Source organism: Cotesia typhae, unplaced genomic scaffold (assembly GCF_013202065.1).
Source record: "Cotesia typhae breed Kobodo isofemale line unplaced genomic scaffold, CoteBio_Ctyphae contig_20, whole genome shotgun sequence".
Lineage (NCBI taxonomy): Eukaryota > Metazoa > Arthropoda > Insecta > Hymenoptera > Braconidae > Cotesia > Cotesia typhae.
Window position 1 is genome coordinate 2,237,120 of NW_027423725.1, and position 23,277 is coordinate 2,260,396.

Sequence of the window (23,277 nt, forward strand, 5' to 3'; positions counted from 1 at the left end):
TTAAAAAATTTTAACTTCATTCAAGAAATTTTCTGTCTTTCTTAAGATTTTCTTGATATAAGAAAATTTACGCTTGACTCAAGACTTTTTTTCTTTCTGTGTGGAACTTCTTGTTATGTACGAATTTAAAATGCTCAAGAAATGATTTAATCCGAGCTGTTCAAACTTCAAAATCTCGGAGTTGGTGTAAACATACTCGATGAAAATTAGATTTTCAGAAATCGGAGTAAAATCAATAACTTCCTATTTTTTGAAAATTTTCAATTTTCTTAGCGGGAAGTTAAAAAAGTACCTGAAACATTTTAAGACAAAAATAACATTGAAAAAAAAAAAAAATAAATAAATAAATAAAAATGGGTTAATCTATAAAATTAAGAAATTAAGTGAAATTTTGTTTCCGGCGTATTTGTATACCATATTATGAAAATAGCTCGAATTTTGTTAGTTGAGAATAAAATACATCCTCAATAGCTTCATATTATGAGTCGTGCAATTATATTGATCATTAAGGACTAAAGTAAAATTTTGATAAATCTCGGATAATTTTGAGAAATGTTGAGAAATTACCTAAAATTTCGAAATTTCGTTACATATTGACATTTAAATTTAATTAAAATCTCTAAAATTTTACTCAATTTCCAGATATTCAGTTTTTTTCATTGTTTTCTCATATACATATTAACGAAAAAAAAATTGTAGACACTAAATTTTTTTTTTACTTTTTATTAGTTTAATAGTCGGGGTTCCATTTAGAATAAAATCGACAATGGAGTCATTGGTAAAGTTAAGTGAATGTTAAAGACATTTTGTAAGTTTTTTTTTTTATTATTCCCATCTAGCGCTGGAAAACTCGGTATGAAAATTCATTAAATTCTGTAGTCCGACTACCTTGATCATGTACTCGTGTTCCTGGATTACTTATTGATTATTGTGTAAATAACTGGGAAATTGGAAAAAGTTAGCTGGGAAAAATCTAGTGCTACGATGAAAATGTATCCTTAATAATGCACATTTTTTTAAGAAAAATGAGAATTTATGATGTGAAATCGATTTGACGACACTTAGAGGCCAGGATTGACGTTTTTTTTTTTTTTTGTTTTTTTTTTTTTAAATTGAGGTTTATTTCAATTTTATAATGTTTAACAACAAATGATAATATTTTTTTTAGTTTATTTATTTTAAAAATCAATAAAATTTTTCCATGATTTTGTTAATGATCAGCAACATTGCAATTTATTTCTTGATATCATATTTGATAAAAATGAATTCTAAATTAATCTTTGAGAAATTTGGGCATTTTGTAGAAACATTCAAGGAAAATAGTTCTGTTGAGAAAATATTTAAAAAATCATCATTAAATCTTACTTGCTAATGTAGAGTCACGTGGGGCAAGTGTGCGCACTTAAGCACTCAAACTAAGATTAAAATTAAATGATAAGCATGAAACGAAAATAAAAATATGTCTCTGATAGAGTATTCATGCAGATAATAATTAAGTTCGTGGATTTTTAATGCCCTAAGCAGAATAATTTTAATAATAACTAGCTGACCCGGTGAACTTCGTATCACCTACAAAAATTTTTTTTTTTTACAAATTTTGATTTGTGATTTTTAACCTGTAAACTCTAATTTATTTTTGTCAACAATTAACACTGGTCGTATTGTAGACAGTTAAGTTGGTATTAAGTTATTAAATGAAACTTGTTGGTCATTTTAATATGTTTTATGTGTTTTATTTATATAATAAATGTATAACAAATTATAGAGCCTTTAGCGCGTAACCAAACGATCCGGGTTCGATTCCCGGTCTGGGCTGTCGAATTACTTTTTCAGTTACCGAAAATTCCTACTGAGTAAAGGTCCTCCCCTTCCCCCTTTATCCTTTATTTCCCCAGTTCCCAAAAATTTGTCTTTAATGACAAATTTAGCTATTATATATGGCTTTTATATATATATATATATATATATATATATATATATATATATATATATATATATATATATATATATATATATATATCTATATATATATATCTATATTAGGGTGGGTCAAAAAAATCGAATAATTTATTTTTGATTTTATACTCTGAAAAATAGGTTCGTAGACACCTAAAAAGAATTCTCTCTAAGTATAAGCTCTTAATTATAACGGGAAGGTCCTCCGCTTTGCGGGTTTCTATTTTTTTCGAATAATCAGATAAAAAAATTTATATCTCGCTTCCAACTGCTTGGAAAAATATTCCATGGCATAGATTTTGTGAGAAATTGAATGCTTTACAAAAAGGTCTCTTATGACTTTTTCAAAAACTCAACCGATTAAAAGATATTCATAGTTGAAGTTTGGCTATTTTAAGGAAAATATTCGTTTTTATTATGAATTTTATAAGTCGATGAAAAAAATTATTTCGGATTGCGGAACTCATGACTTTGTAGGAAATTTACTGCTCTACAAAAATGGTCTCTTATGATTTTTTGATTAAGTGAAGCCGTTACGAGATATTCATCGTCAAACATTAACAAATATCAATATTTCCAGTTTTTGATCAATAATTCGATAAATTTTAATTTAAACTATGAGTTTCAGGAAAATTTACATAAATTTGAGTTTCGATCGATAAAGAAATGTTATAATAAGTTAGATAAAGAATTATTGGAATTATCATTGATTTTCCTTGGAGAAATGCCTCAAGAAAAGATTTCTTTCAAACGTCCTGGTGCTGTTCATCATGCTAGATGGATGGCTAAGGCCATTTATAGTTTGAAAATGTATCTATTCAGAGATGAATTCAAACTCTCTCAGAAAGAATTGCATGGTCTTCGTCATTTCTGTATTTTTATAGTTACATTGTATTTAAAAGCTTGGTTTTCATCAACTTCTGCAACAACTGCTGCTTATCATGACTTGCAGTTTATGAAAAATTTATTGGAGTACAAACATATCAATCCTTTGATTTCTTCAGCTACGTGTGAAAAAATGATTTCGCACTTATGGTATTTGAGCGATGAACTTGCCATTTTATCACTGTTTGACGATGGCGTTCCATTAGAAGTAAAAAAAGTATTGTTGAAGCTGTTAATACTCGTGAAGGTACAGATTCTAAAGCTAAAAGATTTGTAATTGCTAAAAAGATTTGAATTCATTGGCGCAGAGAACTCTGAGTGACTTTGTGTCTAAAAAGTCATTAAATCTTTTCAAAATCTTCGATCTACCGTATGACTTTCTTGATGTCGATGTTGAATTATGGCCTACTAATGAGAGTTATCTCGAAAATAAAGAATACTTTCAACAACTAAAAGTTGTCAATGATTCAGCAGAGCGAGCTGTTGCATTAGTCAGTGAATATAATCAATGCTTGACAAAAATGAAGAACAATTCCAGTACTTATTGCAAGTTGTCAAAGAACATCAAAAACATTCCCAAATTGTAATAAAAGAAATTATTTATAGTAATAGCGTACTGTTATGTTAAAAATATAGACAATTATATTGCAATTGATAATTCAATAAAAAATTTATCTATAAAAAAGTTAAATACTGGTTGTTTCTCACTTGATTCAATACTTTTCATATTAAATTTGACAAAGAAATATGTCATTCACTTCAAATTAAACTAATCATTGGCTATATGTCGAAAAAAATGCTCTAATTTCTTGTTTTAATGCAATCAAACAAGCTCAAGACTGAAAACAATATTAAAAAAATTGTTTATAACATTTCTTTATCGATCGAAACTCAAATTTATGTAAATTTTCCTGAAACTCATAGTTTAAATTAAAATTTATCGAATTATTGATCAAAAACTGGAAATATTGATATTCGTTAATGTTTGACGATGAATATCTCGTAACGGCTTCACTTAATCAAAAAATCATAAGAGACCATTTTTGTAGAGCAGTAAATTTCCTACAAAATCATGAGTTTCGCAATCCGAAATAATTTTTTTTCATCGACTTATAAAATTCATAATAAAAACGAATATTTTCCTTAAAATAGCCAAACTTCAACTATGAATATCTTTTAATCGGTTGAGTTTTGAAAAAGTCATAAGAGACCTTTTTTGTAAAGCATTCAATTTCTCACAAAATCTATGCCACGGAATATTTTTCCAAGCAGTTGGAAGCGAGATATAAATTTTTTTATCTGATTATTCGAAAAAAATAGAAACCCGCAAAGCGGAGGACCTTCCCGTTATAATTAAGAGCTTATACTTGGAGAGAATTCTTTTTAGGTGTCTACGAACCTATTTTTCAGAGTATGAAGTCAAAAATAAATTATTCGATTTTTTTGACCCACCCTAATCTATATATATAAAAATCAATTGCTGTGCGTTAGTCTCGCTAAAACTCAAAAACGGCTGGACCGATTTTCAAAATTTTTTTTTGTTTTGTTCGTTATAGTTCAGAGATGGTTTAGAAAAAAAAAATTTTGGAATTTTGGAATTAAAAAAAATTTCAGCTTAAAAAATAAAAAATTGTTAATTTTGTATCGAAATCGCTATTGTTACGCTTGAGCCTCAAGGTTGCAAGAGTATACAAAATTGTCCAATATGCAGGAAGATACGTACAAGTATAGTTTGGGTATCTTTATATATATATTCCAAAATTTTTTTTTTCTAAACCATCTCTGAACTATAACGAACAAAACAAAAAAAAAATTTTGAAAATCGGTCCAGCCGTTTTTGAATTTTAGCGAGACTAACGCACAGCAATTGATTTATATATATATATATATATATATATATATATATATATATATATATATATATATATATATATATATATATATATATATATATATATATATATATATATATATATATATAGATTACATAACTTTATTGAGAAATAACATAACTTCAAATTTAAAGCTAAATAGCTCTAATAGATTATTGACAGAAAAAAAGTTGATTTTTTTTTACTTTTCACAGCAAATTTTACCTTTATCGCACTAGATTCTTAATATTTACATTATGAAGGGGTTGAAACTCAAAACTTTGAACGCGTTTTTTCAAAACTATGTTTCCAAAAACGGTACCCACGATTCTTCGAGAACTACTCAACCGATCTTGAGGAAATTTTAAACAGATCTTCGAGATATAATTTACAAGATTTTGAATTGAAAAAAAAATTTTTTTTTTCAACTACAACTATTAAAAAAAAAAAATCCGCGAAATTTTAGCCAAATTTTCGACTTTTTGTAAGAACCTCTGCCAAAAATCCAATTTTCTAGAGCACATATTTTTTGGTTTCACTTCAGATGATCTTGCTAAGAGATCTAGTGATCACGCGGACGCATCTTTTTTCGGAGGGCTCGCTGGAAATGACGTCACATTAGCAGAGTTTTCAATATTTTTTTTTTTTTTTTTCAAAATTTCAGTAATCCTTTATTAAACATATATCTTCAAGATAGTAGAAAGTTTGAATAGAATATTTTATTTTTCTATTAAAAAAAATTGTCGAAAATAGACCATTTTTTCCTGGAGGAAACCCATGTAACCCCTTAAGTAAGCGAATGATACACAGAAAAAAAAATTTATTTGAATCAAGTAAATAATTTTGAAGAATTTTATCTTCTTGATTTGAATAAAAAAATTTGTAAACTAAGAAATGTTTCTTGGTTTAAGGTAGTACCCTCGCTGGAGTCGTCTTCTTAGGATTTTTTAAAAATTTTGGCAGATTGATGTTCACATTATTGCATCGATTGGCGCAATTTGAAAATTTTTGACCATCTAGTTTCAGAAATATTTCATTTCAAAGTTTGAGTTTTGAACGCTCTTATACATTACAGTACACAGGATATCCAAAAGTTTACTTACAAACATTTTTATATCTCAGAAACTTTTCTTAGGATCTTTTTAAAAAACTAGAGTAACGTTAACTAACAACTAAATAATTTTTTAAAAATAATTTCATTGATAATTACTACACAGTTTCAGAGATATTTATCAATAAGTAATGAAAAATTTATCAGACTTTAGCCGAGAAAGGGATACGTTAATAAAGCTATGGCAACAACGCAAGTTTTGTGAGCCGCGAAAAAAGTATGAGACGCGCATGCGCTGAAAAATTTAAAAAGTTTAATGTACGTTAGGTGTAATATTATAGTTATTAATTATATTTATTTAAAAAAAAAAAAAATGAAAATGATTATTTTATGAAAATAAGAATTTTTCTATATTTATTAAAAATTCAAAAAAGTTAACAATTTTAATATAATAATATATATTAATCTTTGATAAGTTATAAAAATAATAGTCAGATGAAATAATAAACAATATTAAAATTTAAAATCAGTTACTACATCAACACAAAAAATTTAATTACTGATTTTTCTGAAGAAACAAAACAATACTGTCAATTATTTTTTTTCAGAGATTGTAATTATATTTCCGAATAAATGTATGTAAATAAATAAATAAACGCATGTATCAAAACAAAAGTTAGTCTACAGCTGGTCCAAAACCCTACAGTGCAACCATTATAAAATATATTAACGCTCTTGCAGTGTTGCCAGACTTTTCAAACGATCAGTTTCTCGTTAGTGATTGGCTAAAATAAGTACATAAACAGCAATAATAGCTCTCAAGTATATGTACTGTACCCTTTAATATAAACTTTTGAGTACGAAAGTCGCAAGGGTTCTACCTTAATTCAAGAATTTTTCGCCTTTATTCAAGACAATGAAACTCTTCAAAATTATTTTCTTGGTTCAAGAATTTTCTTCATGAATCAAGATAATTTTTTTTTTCAGTGTACCAATGGGTTTTTCTTGCATAAGCCAATTTTCTACCAACAACCCTTTAATTTGTCTAGATATATCACAAACTTCTCCCACCCCATTCATAAATAAAAGAGTTCCGCACACTTAGCCGCTGTGCACAATTGTCCCACGTGATTCTACTGATATGATGTACTACATAGGTACTATTAAAATAGGTTTAATAATTACATGAAGTCTTCTTTTAAATTCTCATTAGTACAAGCCTGAAACTGTATGTCAGCTACGAATTGTTCTTCGTATTTGATGAAGTTTCTTTCACACAACCAATGGATTGATACATGTTCGATTCTAAAAATAAATAAAATTTTAATGTTTATGACAACTTTTTTAAAATCTAAGAACACAACCAGATATATAAATTTATAGGAAGAGTACACTTACATCTGTAGCAGTTCCCCGTAAACTGTAGAATAATCATTGTCAGGGATTTCATCGACGACAACAATAACTGACTGGGTTCCTGGTGAGCTCCTTTTTGGACAACTGGGGAATCCATTTGAAGTTACTTTTCGAAGTTCATTAATATCTTCATTATAAACTGATTTCCTGAGTATAAAAAGAAGAGTATGTATTTTTGCCCTAAAAATAAGATGATATAAAGAATAACTTACGCTGACGAAATAAAGATAGCGAATTCGTAGTGCATGCCAGTTTCATATGTCTTCAACTTTGATAAAAATTCTCTCATTTTTTCAAATAATGTCGGCGACGTATTTAAATAAGTATTAGAATCGGGTGTGAAAGATGATAGCACCTCCTTGTCCTAATGTATCATATGCACGTAGAAAAGTATAAAAATTCATTATTCTATTAGAATATATGTTTTATGATATACAAAATAATTTTTGAAGACGATATCTTTTTTTCTAGGGGTTATTTTGGTTGGTAATTTTGCTATTTATCAATAAATATATCAAAAATATTAATCTTTATAGCTGGTGCAATAACTATTTATTTATTGACGGTAAATAATTATTGTTTTTGTATTTCAGATAAGCCGTTATCAAGTTATCACATACGTCAGCGACATACTAACTTTTGAAAGAACTCCGTTCATCCGTTGTTTATTAATACAGAAAATTAAAAAAAAAATTAGGAAAACGGTTGACCCTCAAGGCCATTCCCCTGCAACTTCTCACTAATTCCATATCTAAGCGCTTAAAATTGCACTTATAACGTTTTTTAGCTTTTTGAGCTCAAGAATTTAGTTTATGTGTTATTTTGAGCTCTTCGAGCTCAAAAGTCTGATAGACGTTTCATAGAATACTATTTTTTGAATTTTCAAACTGCAATAACTTTTGAATGAATCGACCGATTAGTTGGAGGCGCTTGAGGTAGTTTTTTCAGCCTCATCAAGAATTTTTAAATTTGAATTGGTCGAACGAAGAATTTCGGAGGAATTTCGAAAAAGCTTTTTTTTTGGATTTCTTTCGTTTACGATATCTCTTGAAAGAATCAATTGATTTTGACTGGCTTGGGGGCAATGGACGTGGTTTTTTAATGTTAAAAGCCGATTAATTTTTGGAATCGATCAGTAAAGCCGTTTCAAAATTATTTAAAAAAAATTACATTAAAAAAAAATTTTTTTTGTGGTTTTTATTGAGATTTGTCAAAATCTATTGGTCTGAATCCGTTCAAATTGTATTCTAACGGGATAATGACTTAGTCTGCTCGGCCATCATGCCGCTTAAAAATTCATAAATAAAAAAAACTTATTAACAACAAAAAAATAAATAATAAGTGTTCTTACCGTTGGAATGATTATAGCAGTGACAATAATTTTTATTTGTGGAAATTCATATTTTTTATTGATCTGGTTTTCTGTGTGAAACATACATGCCATGACGTTATCAAGAACTTTGATGTTTAGTTTTTGATACATGGAATAATCAACAATAACTATTGTTTTCAAGAATAAAGTATCTAAAAATAGCATCATTTATGTTAGCACTGGCAAATTTTATCGAAAAATAATTAATTAATTAATTTTAACCACAGTTCAATTAATCGATATACCTTTTCATAAACTAAAAACTTACTTGGTTTGATGTCTCTGTTATTTTTATGGAATTTCATGTGTTTAATATGTGTCTCTTCCTAAAGATAAGTTTCAATAAATTCCCAATTAATTTATTCAATTTTGTGCGAACATTTTTACTTACATGCATTGATCTCAAGGATCTTCTATCATTGTTATATCTTCCATATAAATAAACTGGAGTCTCAGAGTCAATGAGAAAAAATTCTGGGGGTAAAGGAGCAGTTGGTCGCTATAAATTTGGATATTAATTAATTTGTTCTCAAATTATGAAAAAAATGTTTTTAGATAATTAAAAAAATGTTCCACTCAAGATTTCAAGGACAAAATTTTGACTAAATTATTTAAAATAAAACGCGTTGATTCTAAAATTATCTTAGGCGTATTTCGAAAATCTTAAAAAAAATACTTAAAATTCACAGAAAAGTTCTTAAAATGCACTTTTTGAAAATTTGTGATTATTTATGGGATGTCCCAAAAGTGTTTAAAAAAATATCCCTCATTGGTCATGTTTGGATGTCCACGCTAGGGACAATTTTTTTTTTACACGAGATATTAGGGGAGGAAAGAGTCAATTGTACCAAAAAAAGTTTAGCAATTTTTTACTATTTGAATTAAAACTAAATAATAATTTTTTTTTTCTTGGAATGATAGTTTATTATGTCTACTATCATTATCAATACATGAATTAGTCAATAAACAATGTGAATTTTTATAAATCTTTAATTCATGCAAACGCGATGAATGGTTCAATTGACCCCCGCTTGAGGGCAATTGAACCACTGCTTGAGATCAATTGAACCAATAATATTTAAAACTCAAACCTGAACTTTTAATAAATAATATATTAATTTTTACTTGCTAATATTACTGTTGCACCGTTTTAATGCACAGATATTATATTTAATAAATTAAAAATCAATTTTCATTATAAATTCAGTTCATCAAATTGTTAGGTTATTTCCCTGAGTTTTTTCACGTAGAGTCAAGATGCGCGCGCATGTCCCATGCTTCTCCGTATGGTTCAATCGTCCCCGGGACTGCTGGTTCAATTGACCCCATATAATTTTATAACAATTAATAGTAAATAATAAATAAATAAACTATTATATCATTATAAACAAAGTTGAGGATTATAAAGTATAAGTATATACAACGGCTACAATTCAAACTTGATCAATTAATTCAAAAATTGAAATATTATCAAACGATTTGTCGCCAACCGAAAAAAAAGTTTACATGCCTAAAAATACAAAAATCTCAATTTTTTAAAATTTATTGATCGCAATTATTTCAAATTTTGATCATATCTGCGTTTAACATATTAGAATCTAATTCTAAGAGGCTGAAGAATTTTTTCAATTTTTTTGATTTTTTAAGTCGAGTGGTTCAATTGCCCCATGGTTCAATTGACCCTTTTCTCCCCTACTTTTTTCGTAAGAATTATTTTTCTTTTTGATCTGCGTTGATTGTAAGGTAGTATAGAATTCGCTAAATGCAACGAATAGTATAGAATTTTTGAAAAATTTATTTTTAACACTTACGGACCAACAACCGCTTGCAAAATCCACAGCATAAATTGATACAATAATTAGTGCCACAAAATTTATCATGATGAAATCGTCTTAAAATTAATTAAAAATGAGTCATTATATTTACAAAGTAAAGATAAGCTGTAAGAGATGATCAATGGACAGTAATTGAGGATCTATAATAAAAAAAGATACTTACTAACTGTAATTATCTCCGTAATTAGTCTTTTCTTTCGTCAGAGATTGACTTGCTTCTGATTTTATCTGTCAAGGACTGATTTTTTGTCATCGCTGCATAATACTAGTAGTTTAAATATTGACTTATCGCGAGTAATAAAATTTGAGATTATCACTATCAGTCACGATCATGACTCACTTTGAAAATTTTATATTCTTGAGTTGGATAAATTTTTGTTGATAGTAAAAAAATTCTTGTAAATAACATAATTTTCTGGAAAAAAGATATTGATTCGAGCAAGTGTACAAAAAATTTTTATTTAAATTTTGAATAACAGAAAATTTGAAAATTCAAGATAAGTCAATAGAAATAAATATTCTATTGACAGACATGAGTAGAGTGATTATCATTTTTATAATATCTTAAAAAGCACCTTACGCTTTTTTTAAAATAAAATACTTTTTTTTTTATTTACATTATTATTAATTTATAATTATTGAAATTTTTAACACTATTCTTAATTTAAATTTATTAAAACTTATTTTCTATTTTTTTAGTTCGAGTTTCTATAAAGAGCGTGTTTTTTAATTTTTTAAAACTATTATTAATTTTGGTACCAAGTACTGTGTCCTTAAATAAATAATATCAATTGATCAAAATTCAATTTTAAATGCATAACTGACATTGAAGAAAGGTTATCTTACTTTTATGTGCAAAAAATTTTAAATTTGAATCATTTTATGTAAAGAAAAAGATCTCTTTTAGTAGCACCACTTTTCGTACAGAAACGAAAAAGTTATAGTTGACTACCTTTATAGCCAGTTAATTTTAATTTATTAATAACAAATTGAATAATTGGTGTACGTGTAAAACTACTATGCAAATATTTTCTTGAAGATTTCAATTACAAGAAACAATTTTTTTTAATTCAAAAAGCTCAAGTACGATTTATTTATAATTAAAACTAGCGACCCGGTCCGCTTCGCTGAGCCTCAGTCAAAATGACTAAAGTTTTTGTTATAATTTTTTATTTTATTATAATGATCAATTTATTTTTAAGTTCAATACAATAATAATTAATCTATCGCAATAACTAAAATTAATAAAATCATAAGTAATAAATTTTGCATTATTCATCGTCAAATAAAAGATTAAGATTAATTTATTATTATGCCAAAGCCAATTAGGCCAGATAGCAATATTAAAAAATTAAGTACATAAATTTGTTTAACAGTTAATTATACAGATATTAAAAGATGTCCTAAAATTTTCATAAAAGTATTTTTAAATTGTCATAAGTATCCTAAAGTCGTCATAAAAGTGTATTAAAATTCATAAAAGTGTCCTAAAATTGTCATAATATTATTCATATATTTTACATAATAGTATCTTAAAATTGTCATAAAAGTACTTTTTACAATATTTTTTCTCTGAGTAATTGCGACAATATTTTTCTAAAATCGAAATTTTTATTTCAGTTTGGTGTCATAAAATTGTCTTAAATTGTGTCACGTTTAGGATCCTAAGCTTATGACTCTTAGGACAATTGTTTTTTTTTAAACGGGACCCACCCCCGCAATCCCTGATAAAAAAAAAGAATTGAGACAAAGAGAAAAGTATTTTTTTTCTAGTCAAACGAATACTTTTTACTACTTTTTTCTTTGTCTCAATACTTTTTTTTATTCAGGGATCCTTATTGGGGGTGGGTTATTGTAAAATCCGCTCTTAGATCATTTCCGCATCACATATAAAAAACTCCACCTAAATTTGCCGTCTGTAGGATCTACAATTTGAAAGTTAAAAATTTTCATTGTTAATATCCACCCCCGCAACTGCCTGTGAAGCGAGCTCTCGTAAAATTCGTTCATAGATTATTTATATATCTCTTACGGAAGATTTCTACCAAATTTGGGAGCTGTAGGAGCTAAAGTTTACAAACGGGAATTATTCATTGTTATCGCCTCCGCAATCCTTTTTAAGGGAGGATTTTTCAAAATTTTTTTACGTACAAACCTTCTAAAAATTCTGAAAACAACAAAAAAAATTTAGCTTAATCGGTCGAGCCGTTCTCAAGTGATGCGTGGACATATATGCGGCATTTATTTTTATTTATATAGATAGATAAAAAAAATCCGCAGTAATACCCACACTTACCCTACAAATAATTTTCTTCAAAATATTTAATTAAAAAAAAAAAAAAAAATTGTTTTTTTAATTTGAAAAATTTTTTTAAGCCACTGAATATTAAAATAGTTATTTTTCCATCGAAACAAAAATCAAACTGTCTTTTTTAAATCAAATTTAATTAACCCAAATGATTAGAATTATAAATGTCAAGTAAAATAATTCCAATGACGGTAACAATAATAACGATATTATATTTTATCATGTCAAAGTTCACTTTTGCCGAGCGGCGCCATACATCCGAGCAAAAAAAATTCCAAACACACCGTTGCGCTGTGATCGTATTCTCAACAGTATCAGCGGTTCTCTGGCCCCCAACACAATATAACTTGAATTCGCGCACGTGTAATCAAACAAGTAATGTGTATCCGCGAGATCAACTTTTGAAAGCGTAAAAAATATTAAAATACTCGTATAAAAAATCAGATTATTAAACACGCATATCAGATTACAAAGACATATTCTTCCATTATTTTGTTAAAACTATACATTTCTGCAGTAGCCACTGACATTTTCGCTTTGTTGTTGTTTACTCTCTACATTGCAACAATCGTAAACAAAAGTGTCATCGTTTTCCAAAGTGTTTTTTTATTAAAGTTTTCGCGGGTTTACAATTTATTGTCGTTAGTTTTGTTTATTATTAATAAATAAATTATTAAAATGCCAGAAACCGATCACGAGTCTAAAGTTAGGTTAAGGCGCACTAAAAGTGTTACCAGAGCCGAAGAAATTCAACGGATGGATTACATGGTCCGCAAATCACAGCCTGATAAACCGTGAGTTAAAATAATTTTATTGATAAAGAAAATTAAACTAAATTTTTTTACTTCCTGCAATTTAATTCTAGCTTTTGATCAATGACAAATTTTTTTTTTTAAAGTTATATAAATGCGCATTATCTTTTTTTGACACGGAGATTTGATAATAAATCATGGCGTAAAAGATAATGAAATAGAACGTTAATTATCGGTAGATAAAAAAAATCATTAACATTGGAAATCACTTTGCGAGTAAGAGGAATTTTTGTGTTATATAGTACACACATGTTATATGATAGATTATGTTATGAGCGACTTTGGATGTCTGCATGTCACAATATGTGTGCAAAATTTTTCACGAGTGGGAGAGAGAAAGAGCATATGAACAGAATAGATTAGTTATAATTTGCGCATGCGCGGCAGGCGATGATTGTTGGAGATTTATTAGTATTAATTAACTTACATTTGGATGATGTAATAGTATGACATGCGGTTTACTTTCACTTTATGATGTTTATGATGATTGCTTTATTTTTTATTGGGATTGTCATTTGATGTTGATATGAGGTTGGTAAGGCAGGGTTTAGTTGTGAAAACTTTGCGGGTCTTGGTAAAATCAATACGAGCGATAAATTTAAAGGAACAAGCGCGAAATATAAATTGTGGATTATAGATTGTAAATAAATTTTTTAATCTAAGGTCAAGTACCCAGTACTTGAACAGACTTTTCGAAATGTTGTAATACAAAATCCGCATATTTATTATTTTATTTATTTATTTATATATTCAATTTTTATGTCAAGGAAAAATAGCTGAATGACAATAATAAACATAATTTTTATAATAAAGTACACGTATAACAACATTAAATACATATGACTAACATCATCATATTTTAAGAAAGTTAATAATTTCGAATGATTAAATAATATAGTTGCAAAATTCCATAATACTGTACTATTTATAAGAATGAGAACAACAATAGAATCAATGAACAATATTTCAGAGCTAATGTTTATAATAATAACATGTTAAATACTTTAATAATTTAGAATGCAAATTTTTAACTTCCCGCTAAGAAAATTGAAAATTTAAAAAAATCGGGAAGTTATTGTTTTCACCCCGTTTTTCGAAAACCTCTCATAACTTTTGAACGGCTTGACCGATTCTATCGCGGTTGACGCCAATCGAAAGGGCTTGACTGAACTTAGATTTTGAATATGGTTTGGACCGATTCGGACTAGTAGATTTTCGAAAATCTCAAAAAAACTACGAAAAAAAATTTTTTCAAATGTGGTTTTTTTTAATAACTTAAACGGCTTGAACGATCAATTCCAAAAACTAATCAGCTCTTAACATTGAAAAACCACGTCGATCGCCATCAAGCCGGTCAAAATCGGTTGATTCGTTCGTGAGTTATCGTTGACGAAAAAAATCGACAAAAAGTGTTTTTTTTTTATTACACCGAAATTTCCGGTCTAATCAATTTGTATTTGAAAGTATATCATAGAATTTGAAAAACTGCGTCGAATGCCGCTTACCGCGTGAAAATTGGTTCATTCGTTCAAAAGTTATTGCTGTTTGAAAATTAAAAAAATAGTGATTTATTAAACTCCTATCAAACTTTTGAGCTCAGAGAGCTTAAAACTACACGAAAATTAGATTTTTGAGCTCGAAAACATAATAAGTGCAATTTCGAGCGCTTAATTACGAAAGTAGCGGGAAGTTGCAGGGATGGCCTTCAGGGTCAACCGTTTTCCTAATTTTTGTTTATTTACATTATTATTAATTTATATTTATTGAAATTTTTAACACTATTATTAATTTAAATTTATTAAAACTTATTTTCTATTTTTTTAGTTCGGTTTTCTATAAAAAGCGTGTTTTTTAGTTTTTTAAAATTATTATTTATTTTGGTCCCAATTACTGCGTAATTAATCCTTAAATAAATAATATCAATTGATCAAAATTCAATTTTTAATGAATAACTGACATTGAAGAAAGGTTATCTTACTTTTATGTGCAAAAAATTTTATATTTGAATCATTTTATGTAAAGAAAAAGATCTCTTTTCGTAGCACCACTTTTTGTACAGAAATTCACAAAAACTCACAAATAAACAAAGATCCAATTCCCTAAAATTAACTCTACCATTTTTTTGTATTAAAGAAAATGTCTTGTAACTACAAATATATCATTTTTTCAGTGAATTGGCATGGTGAATTTTAAGAAAACCTACAAAATTAGAATTTTTTTTAATTTTCAAAAAATATTTTTTTTTCTAATTTCTTTAAAACTTGTGGTTAGATCAATTTTATAATTTTATCAGATCTCCGACTTTGGAAAAAGACGTCGATTGACGTTAACCACATCAAAATCGGTTGATTTGTTCAAGAGATGTCGTTGAAAAAAATCTTGAAAAAATGTTTTCTCAAAATAACAAAAAAAATTACGACGAATTAAGTATTTTTTTAAGTTCACAAAACTGCGTCAATTGCCGCAAGCGGCATCAAAATCAATTAATTTAATTAATTAAAGAGATGTTTTTTCAATATAACTTTTTAATAATTTATCAGAACAGATTTCTTTCTAAGAATTTTGGTAAATTTTTTTTAACTATTCTATATGCCGCCAATCGTTCTAAAATTGGATGATTTATCCGAAAGTTATTGTTTCTTAAATATTCTGAAAAATGTTTTTTTTATTAAATATATAAACTAGACGTTAGTGCTCGAAGAGCTCAAAAAAGTTGTGACAGATAAAATTTGAAGCGCTTTGCATTTAAAATTAGTGGAAAGTTGCAAAGCTAGCCTGTAGGATCATCTTACGGATTTTTTTATTGAAGCGATCATTACAAATCATCATGTCCCATTAGTTGTAGATCGTAAATTTTTTTTTCTTTTTTAGCACAACTTTAATAACAAAAATTTTTTATAAACCTTTATTGTGAGATTTTCTACAAAAATCGAATTTTCTAATAGATACTTCCGATAAATTTTACTATTAATGGGTAGTAGCGAAATTTGGTGAATTTTTTGCTAAATTGTTATATTCATAACTTTGTTAGATTTCATAATGAAGCATCAATGTTATAATAAAATGAAAATCAAAAATTTAGCTGTGTTGGCTTCAATCTATTAAACCTAATTCTAACAAACATTTATACAATTATCATCATAAAAAGTTTTATGCAATTAGTTAACTATTAATTGTAAAGATGTGATTGAATGACATTCGCTATTATTTATAAATATTTGATATTATTCTATATACATATTCCATTAATAACAATATGTTCTATAATAATTATATTCCATGTGTGCGACAAGCAGCATTAAAAATAAAAAAAATTTTTTTTTTTACCGGAGACTCCGGTAAATTTTACTCATACAACTCGAAAAACCATTTCTGTTTCTAGTAACTGGTAAAGCAGCACCTTAGCGCCTCACGATTACAATACAGTCCGGTAATTTTTCCTCGTTAATTTAAAAGTAAATTTTTAAGAAAACTTCTTTCCGTGTGAAATATTTTACGTTAGATCTAACAGACAGCGCTGCGATCGCAGTATCGAATATTCCAAAATATTTTAATTTCAGTGTGACCCGATAACAGGCGCTGCGATCAGATTCTAAAAAAATTTTGTGTTGTGGTAAAACCAAGTGTAAACTATGTAAAATCATGTGCTGATTGGAATATTACATTGTAATAACGTTTTAAGTGGTTATATCCAGTTGTAAGTTCGAAAAAATGTGTTTTTTTGTTAATTTTTTCTGGAGAGACTTTTTATTGAATATATACATAAAATATATGAACATTGAGCGAATTTAACGTATTCTAAGAATTTATATTTTATTAATAATAATATTGGGTTCCGTCGTTCCTGTAGAAGATCTCCTGAAGGTCCTCCATAAAAAGGTGTCTGGCGGTGAGGAAGATATCTCTGATCCAAATTATTTGAAATAAAAAAAAAACCAAAAGGATTACTTTTAGGATAGATAAATACAGGTAATGATCGAAAAAATAGTCAAAATTTTGATTTTAGACAAAATGGCGGCTTCCCAACAAAAAAAATCATTTTTTGGACGAAAATTTACACTTTAAAGTGACTTAAAAAATCGAAATTTTTATAAGAAACTATTCCTTCGATCCTTACCTGACAAAAGTATCTAAGAAGATCCTGTGAAAATTTCAAGTCAATCGGTCAAGCCTTTTCGGAGAAATATTCCTCACCGACTTTGAAAACATCGTTTCGAGAAAAACGCATTTGAAGTTTTGGCTATTATTTAAAATTACGGTTTTGCCTATTTTCAAACGCTCGGAGACGTCTTTACAAATACGCTCATTACTCCGAAACTATTTACTGGATTACTTTGAAATTTACTGACAATATTCTCGAATATATATACATTCAAAATATGCAAAAAAAATTTTGATTTTTTCAAAATTACAAGTGGATATATAACCCCTTAATAATAATTTTCATTAAAAAGATCCAAACTGTAACAGCTTATTCAATTAAGCTTAAAATTTCTAAATGTAAGACGTGTGTGCAACGTCTATCGGGTCCACTAGTATTATATAGTTCAAAAACAAAATTTCTTTTTCGAATATTAAATTTTTGATTAAATAAAAAAATTTTCAGATGCTAGAATTAATAAAAATTTTGAATGATTAATTTTGTTCTTTATTTAAGCAAATTTATTTGTGATAAAATATTGATAAAACAAAAATTAAATTTTAATAATATCATAGTTGTTTATTCAAATCAAATCTATTATCTAAATAATATAAATCCCTTAATCCTTAATTAACCATTCAAATACTCTCAAGATCTGTAAGTTCCGCACGTAGGTATATATACTGGATGCAGATAAATCTGCCCTTATGTAATTTAAACCAAATGGGAACGCCGGTAAGGCAAATATGGTATTTGTACTTGAGAAGGTAGATTCCGATATTACGTAATCCTTTTAGGTTGGATGAGTTTTATAAAATCTAATGAATTTATTTTACCTTCTAATCACTACATTGTATTATAAATGTCAATCACTCAACAAATAACTTATTATTTAATTACCTCCATTTTTTCGTTTGATTGAAGCTGTGATAACTTAAAAGTTTTGATGGCAATAATTTAAAAACTTGTGAAAGTTATTGCTAATTACGCCGGAGTAACTTTCTTGAGCAGGTTGAAGGCGTCGTAGATAACTTGGGAACCGGGTGCAAAAAAACAACCTCGAAGAGTAAATAACCGAAAACAGCGCTTATCTATTCTTCGGAATGGTATGGCCAGCTTCGGGGAATTAAAAAATGGATTATCTATTTTGGTATAATTAACTAAATTAAAAGTAAAAGGTCAACAAGGTCATGGCATTCATAAAAAAAAAAAATGTTCTTGAATCAAGTATATATTTTTGAAGACCTTAATATTCTTGATTTGAGAAGAAAAATTCTTGATTTAAGAAAATTTTTCTTAGTTTAAGGAAATTTTTCTTGATTCAAGAATTTTCCGTCTTGATTCAAGTTAATTTTTTTTTCTGTGTTAAAGCGATGAGACAAGATGCTTAAGAATATCGAAACAATGTGCTGTCGAGTCGCCAATAACACACGATTACATTTGGATGAAACAAGGATATTGGCTAAAAAGATATTTCCCCTTCGATGGAACATCGAACAGACGGCTCTGATAGGGTGAAAGACTCTGCAAAGCTACTGGAGCGATATTCGACCGGAGGATTCAGTTTCCATTATACGGTATCAGTGTTTTTTGTTACGAGAAGTGTTTATGGATTCACTTTTTTTAGTGGATATGTTATCTCAATCTGATCATCGTTTCCTGCCAACTTTGAGACAATATGAATTTTTTGAAGTTTCATTAGAATTTCACATTGCACTTCATAAATATTATTTTGATAATCTATTCAATCTAATACAGAATGAGTAAAATTCAGTCTCTGACAGGTTTGTATGATAAATTGATTTTTTTATTTGAATTTAGTACTATTAGAACAGTCTTTCAGCGAATTTTTTGACATACAAAATTTATTTATTCGTTCATTCTGTTCGATACATCGAATGTCATTATATGTCAAAAATCAATTTATTTAATTAAGAAAATCAGGAAAATTTTATGACTTGTATATCTTTATTATAGAATGAATAATATATACTGGGAATATATATTAGAAAAAAAGAATTTCTTGCGCCAAAAAAATTTCGAGTAAAACCAAAGCTTTTTTGGACCAAGAGGAAATTATCTTGACTGAAGAAAATTTAACTCTGTTCAAGAAATGTATGGAAAATTTGTTTCTGATTACAAAGTTATGTAAGCTCTTTTATATTATCACCCAAATATTTGCAATAACCTTTACTTTAATTTCAATGTCTGCAGATATATCCTTAGATATTAGGGTGTTCCAAAATAAAACTCCGATGATGGAACTCATAAAATTGGAATTTTAATAGTTGTGTTTGGGCATTTCCTGACATATTTTAAGCGTAAAGAATTTATTTAATATTCAGAGAATTTTTTAGCAAGAGCTTATGTTTGAGCATTTCCGCTGAAATTTTAAAATTTTTTTTCGGCTCGTGACAAATTGTTTAATAATGTTTCAATTTTTGAATTAATTGATAAAGTTTGAATTGTAGTCGTTGTATATACTTATACTTTATAATCCTCAACTTTGTTTACAGTGATATAATAGTTTATTTATTTATTATTTACTAATAATTGTTATAAAATTATATGGGGTCAATTGAACCAGCAGTCCCGGGGACGATTGAACCATACGGAGAAGCATGGGACATGCGCGCGCATCTTGACTCTACGTGAAAAAACTCAGGGAAATAACCTAACAATTGGATGAACTGAATTTATAATGAAAATTATATTTAAATTGATTTTTAATTTATTTAATAAAATATCTGTGCATTAAAACGGTGCAACAGTAATATTAGCAAGTAAAAATTAATATATTATTTATTAAAAGTTCGGGTTTGAGTTTTAAATATTATTGGTTCAATTGATCTCAAGCAGTGGTTCAATTGCTCCCGAGCGGGGGTCAATTGAACCATTCGACGCGTTTGGATAAATTAATAATTTTTAAAAATTCACGTTGTTTATTGACTAATTCATGTATTGATAATGATAATAGACATAATAAACTACCATTTCAAGAAAAAAAAATTATTATTTAGTTTTAATTCAAATAGTAAAAAATTGCTAAACTTTTTTTGGTTCAGTTGACCCCCTTCGCCCCTACGTTATGATTAAAAATATCGTAAAACCAATAAATCAAAATTAAAAAAATTTTTAATTTATAATTTTCGGCAATAACATGCTGACTGCAAATTGCTAATAATAATAATAATAATAATAATAATTCTATTTGATCAATAAAATGTTAATGATCTCTGCGCAATCAATAAACGCTGGAATCGTAATGGGAGAAGAAATTAATAAAGTTTTTCCATTAATTAAACAAGTATTTTACGGGGTGAGTTATTTGAACTGTATTTGAACATTCAAACTGTTGTGGTCATCATCACAATCACCCAGAAGGTGAAAAGTTACCACCGAGTCAACAATTGTAATTAGTTGGCTACTCAGAAGTCTTGAACCCCCGAGAAACTTGATTCTTAACTACCGGTAACGTGCTTCGCTAACTTTAACTTTTATTAACAAAATAAATTGTAAACTCCAGATCCTTTAACATCTGATATTATTTATTAACTTTCCTAAGAAAGTTTTTAATTCTTGAATATTCGTTAATTTATTGCTTACCGTCGAGTATGATAAACAAGAAAAAAAAATTGAAAGGGAAAAATACTTATGATTGCAAAAAATATTTGAATAAAACATCGATTATTCAAAATTTTGATATCTATAAGTTATTTATTTATTTATTTTTTTTTTTTTGGTATGTAACCTACAAATTTATTGTTTGGCTCACAGATTAACAAATAAAAGCGGCTTTATTTGTGTGAATAACAAAACAGAATTTTAGAAAAATGGTTGAAAAAGTAAACAAAAGCAGGATATTTAAACGAAAATAGAAGCTAAAACTTAATCCATGGTATTACGGATTTAAATCTATTGAAATATATATATTTAGTAGTATATATTCTATGTAGATATTAAATCCCGAATCTCACTTGTATTCTGTACAAAAAATAGAATCCTGCAGCATATTTTACATATATTTCTACCACTTATTTGATAAATGTTCTTAACCATTAATAAATCGTATTAAATAAATCGTTTTAGTTGTTAATAAATCGAATTAAGCAAAAAGACTTTAATCGCATTGAAAAATCAGGAAGTTATTGGTTTCACCTTAGTTTTCGAAAATCGAGTTCTCATCAGATCTCCAAGTTTTGGGTTCTAAGAAGCTATCCTGACTATTTCTACGAGAATGTACGATCCATGTATGTATGTATGTATGAATGTAAACATCTTAAGGGGAAGGAGGAGGCTAGAATCACTGCAGCAGTGGAAGACTTTTTTTTTTTAGCGCCGTCGGAGATTACGTGCAACTTAGAAAATATTTAATTTTTTTCTTCAAAAATTTTACTGTGTATTCTTAAATATTCTTAAATATTCTTAAAATATGGATAAATATACCCTTACAATTTTAAAACAATTAATAGAGCAGTTTTGCATTCCTTAAGCGCGAAGCGCGCAGGTATGCTCTATTCTCGCTTAAAAATCATGATTTCGATTAAAGCGTGATTTTCATAATTTAAACGAAAAAAATTATGTATAAAAAGCATATTAAGATGAATAATAATAACTACAGAACACGTTAAAAAAATGTTTTTATTGATTAAATAAGATTTCTCAGAAAAAACTTGTTTTTCTGATGAATTAAATTAATAAGAGCGTGGTATTCACAGGAGCACTGGGCTTGATAACACCACAACTTTGTCAAAAATCATTCTCACGATTTAATTTTTTTTTATTTTATTCCTTATATTTATTCCATATGCATTATTTTTCAAAAAATAGGATTGAAATAACTTTAAACAAGCAGAAACTATACATACATAATAGTATAATTACTAACTGTTTTATCATCTGTTGAGATTTTTTTTAGCTCGGCCTACAGAGGAGATAACACCACTCGCGGGAAAATTCAAACAAAAAGAACTCATAGAAGTCTTTATGAAAAAGTCAACAAATCGTAATGTAAACATTCAATCTAAATAATTTGTGTATGACATGAATGCTTAAGGCATGCTCATTTGGATTTTCAAAAATTTTTTTTTTTTTTTAATTCCCAAAAATCGCCTTTTTTAGGCTGTTACACTAGGTGTGCCCCTTAATAAAATGAATTTAAAAAATAGTTTTACAATCTTTTCAAAAAAAGTACATAAAAAACAAATGTTTTAATAACGATCAATCGCTTATTAATTTAATGTCAAAATTATAAAATTAAACTTTCATCAGAGTTAATAGCTAATGATTAAAGTTTTGCTTCCAGCTTGCAATTCCAATCTAATTTCATATTATCACTATAAGTTACTATTCCATCATTGCAGATCTCAATAATTAAAAAATTCAATATCGCTCTGGCATCCAATAACAAATTATAACAGAAACGAAATTTTCATCAAAAGTGAATTATTAATTTTATAAGGCATAATACAATGTAATAAGTCCTTACGTAGTAGTCTTGATAATATTGAAAAATTAAAAAAAAAATTAAGAATCAAGTTTTAAGTCTCATTTTTCAGATAATGACCTGCAAACATGAACTACTTTCATAAGCGGCATTTTATGCAATTTGAAACTTTGTAGTGCCTCTT

General features: G+C 27.6%; 2 protein-coding genes across 3 annotated transcripts in view; one reads left to right on the forward strand and one right to left on the reverse strand.

The window, feature by feature from the left end:
• Window positions 1–1,153: 1,153 nt before the first annotated feature.
• LOC141538181 (uncharacterized) lies at window positions 1,154–10,630 on the reverse strand. The gene is made up of 9 exons (XM_074259541.1): window positions 10,550–10,630; window positions 10,363–10,442; window positions 8,943–9,050; window positions 8,820–8,877; window positions 8,531–8,703; window positions 7,392–7,543; window positions 7,162–7,326; window positions 6,949–7,068; window positions 1,154–1,325 (listed from the first exon to the last, which is right to left on the reverse strand). Exons 2-9 carry the CDS (start codon window positions 10,429–10,431, stop codon window positions 1,274–1,276), a joined length of 897 nt encoding a protein of 298 aa, XP_074115642.1. The 5' UTR covers window positions 10,432–10,442; window positions 10,550–10,630; the 3' UTR covers window positions 1,154–1,273.
• A 1,638-nt stretch (window positions 10,631–12,268) lies between these two features.
• Window positions 12,269–23,277, forward strand: part of Mdy (diacylglycerol O-acyltransferase) — a 155,194-nt gene continuing 144,185 nt past the window's right edge. The window contains exons 1-3 of one of the 2 annotated variants that reach the window (XM_074259539.1): window positions 12,269–13,488; window positions 19,019–19,431; window positions 19,625–19,795. In XM_074259539.1, the coding sequence (XP_074115640.1) occupies window positions 19,761–19,795 (35 nt within the window). In that variant the 5' untranslated portion in view covers window positions 12,269–13,488; window positions 19,019–19,431; window positions 19,625–19,760. The remainder of the gene's footprint in view (window positions 13,489–19,018; window positions 19,432–19,624; window positions 19,796–23,277) is intronic. The other variant, XM_074259538.1, reaches the window with a different exon arrangement.

Excerpts from the sequence above, each read along its gene's own strand:
- LOC141538181 (XM_074259541.1), bottom strand. The coding sequence starts at position 10,431 with ATGATAAATTTTGTGGCACTAATTATTGTATCAATTTATGCTGTGGAT. Across the intron at positions 8,878-8,942 it reads GATCCTTGAGATCAATGCAT|GAAGAGACACATATTAAACA; the intron begins GTAAGTAAAAAT and ends ACTTATCTTTAG. Across the intron at positions 1,326-6,948 it reads AATTTAAAAGAAGACTTCAT|AACTATTTTCCTTGAATGTT; the intron begins GTAATTATTAAA and ends TTTTCTCAACAG.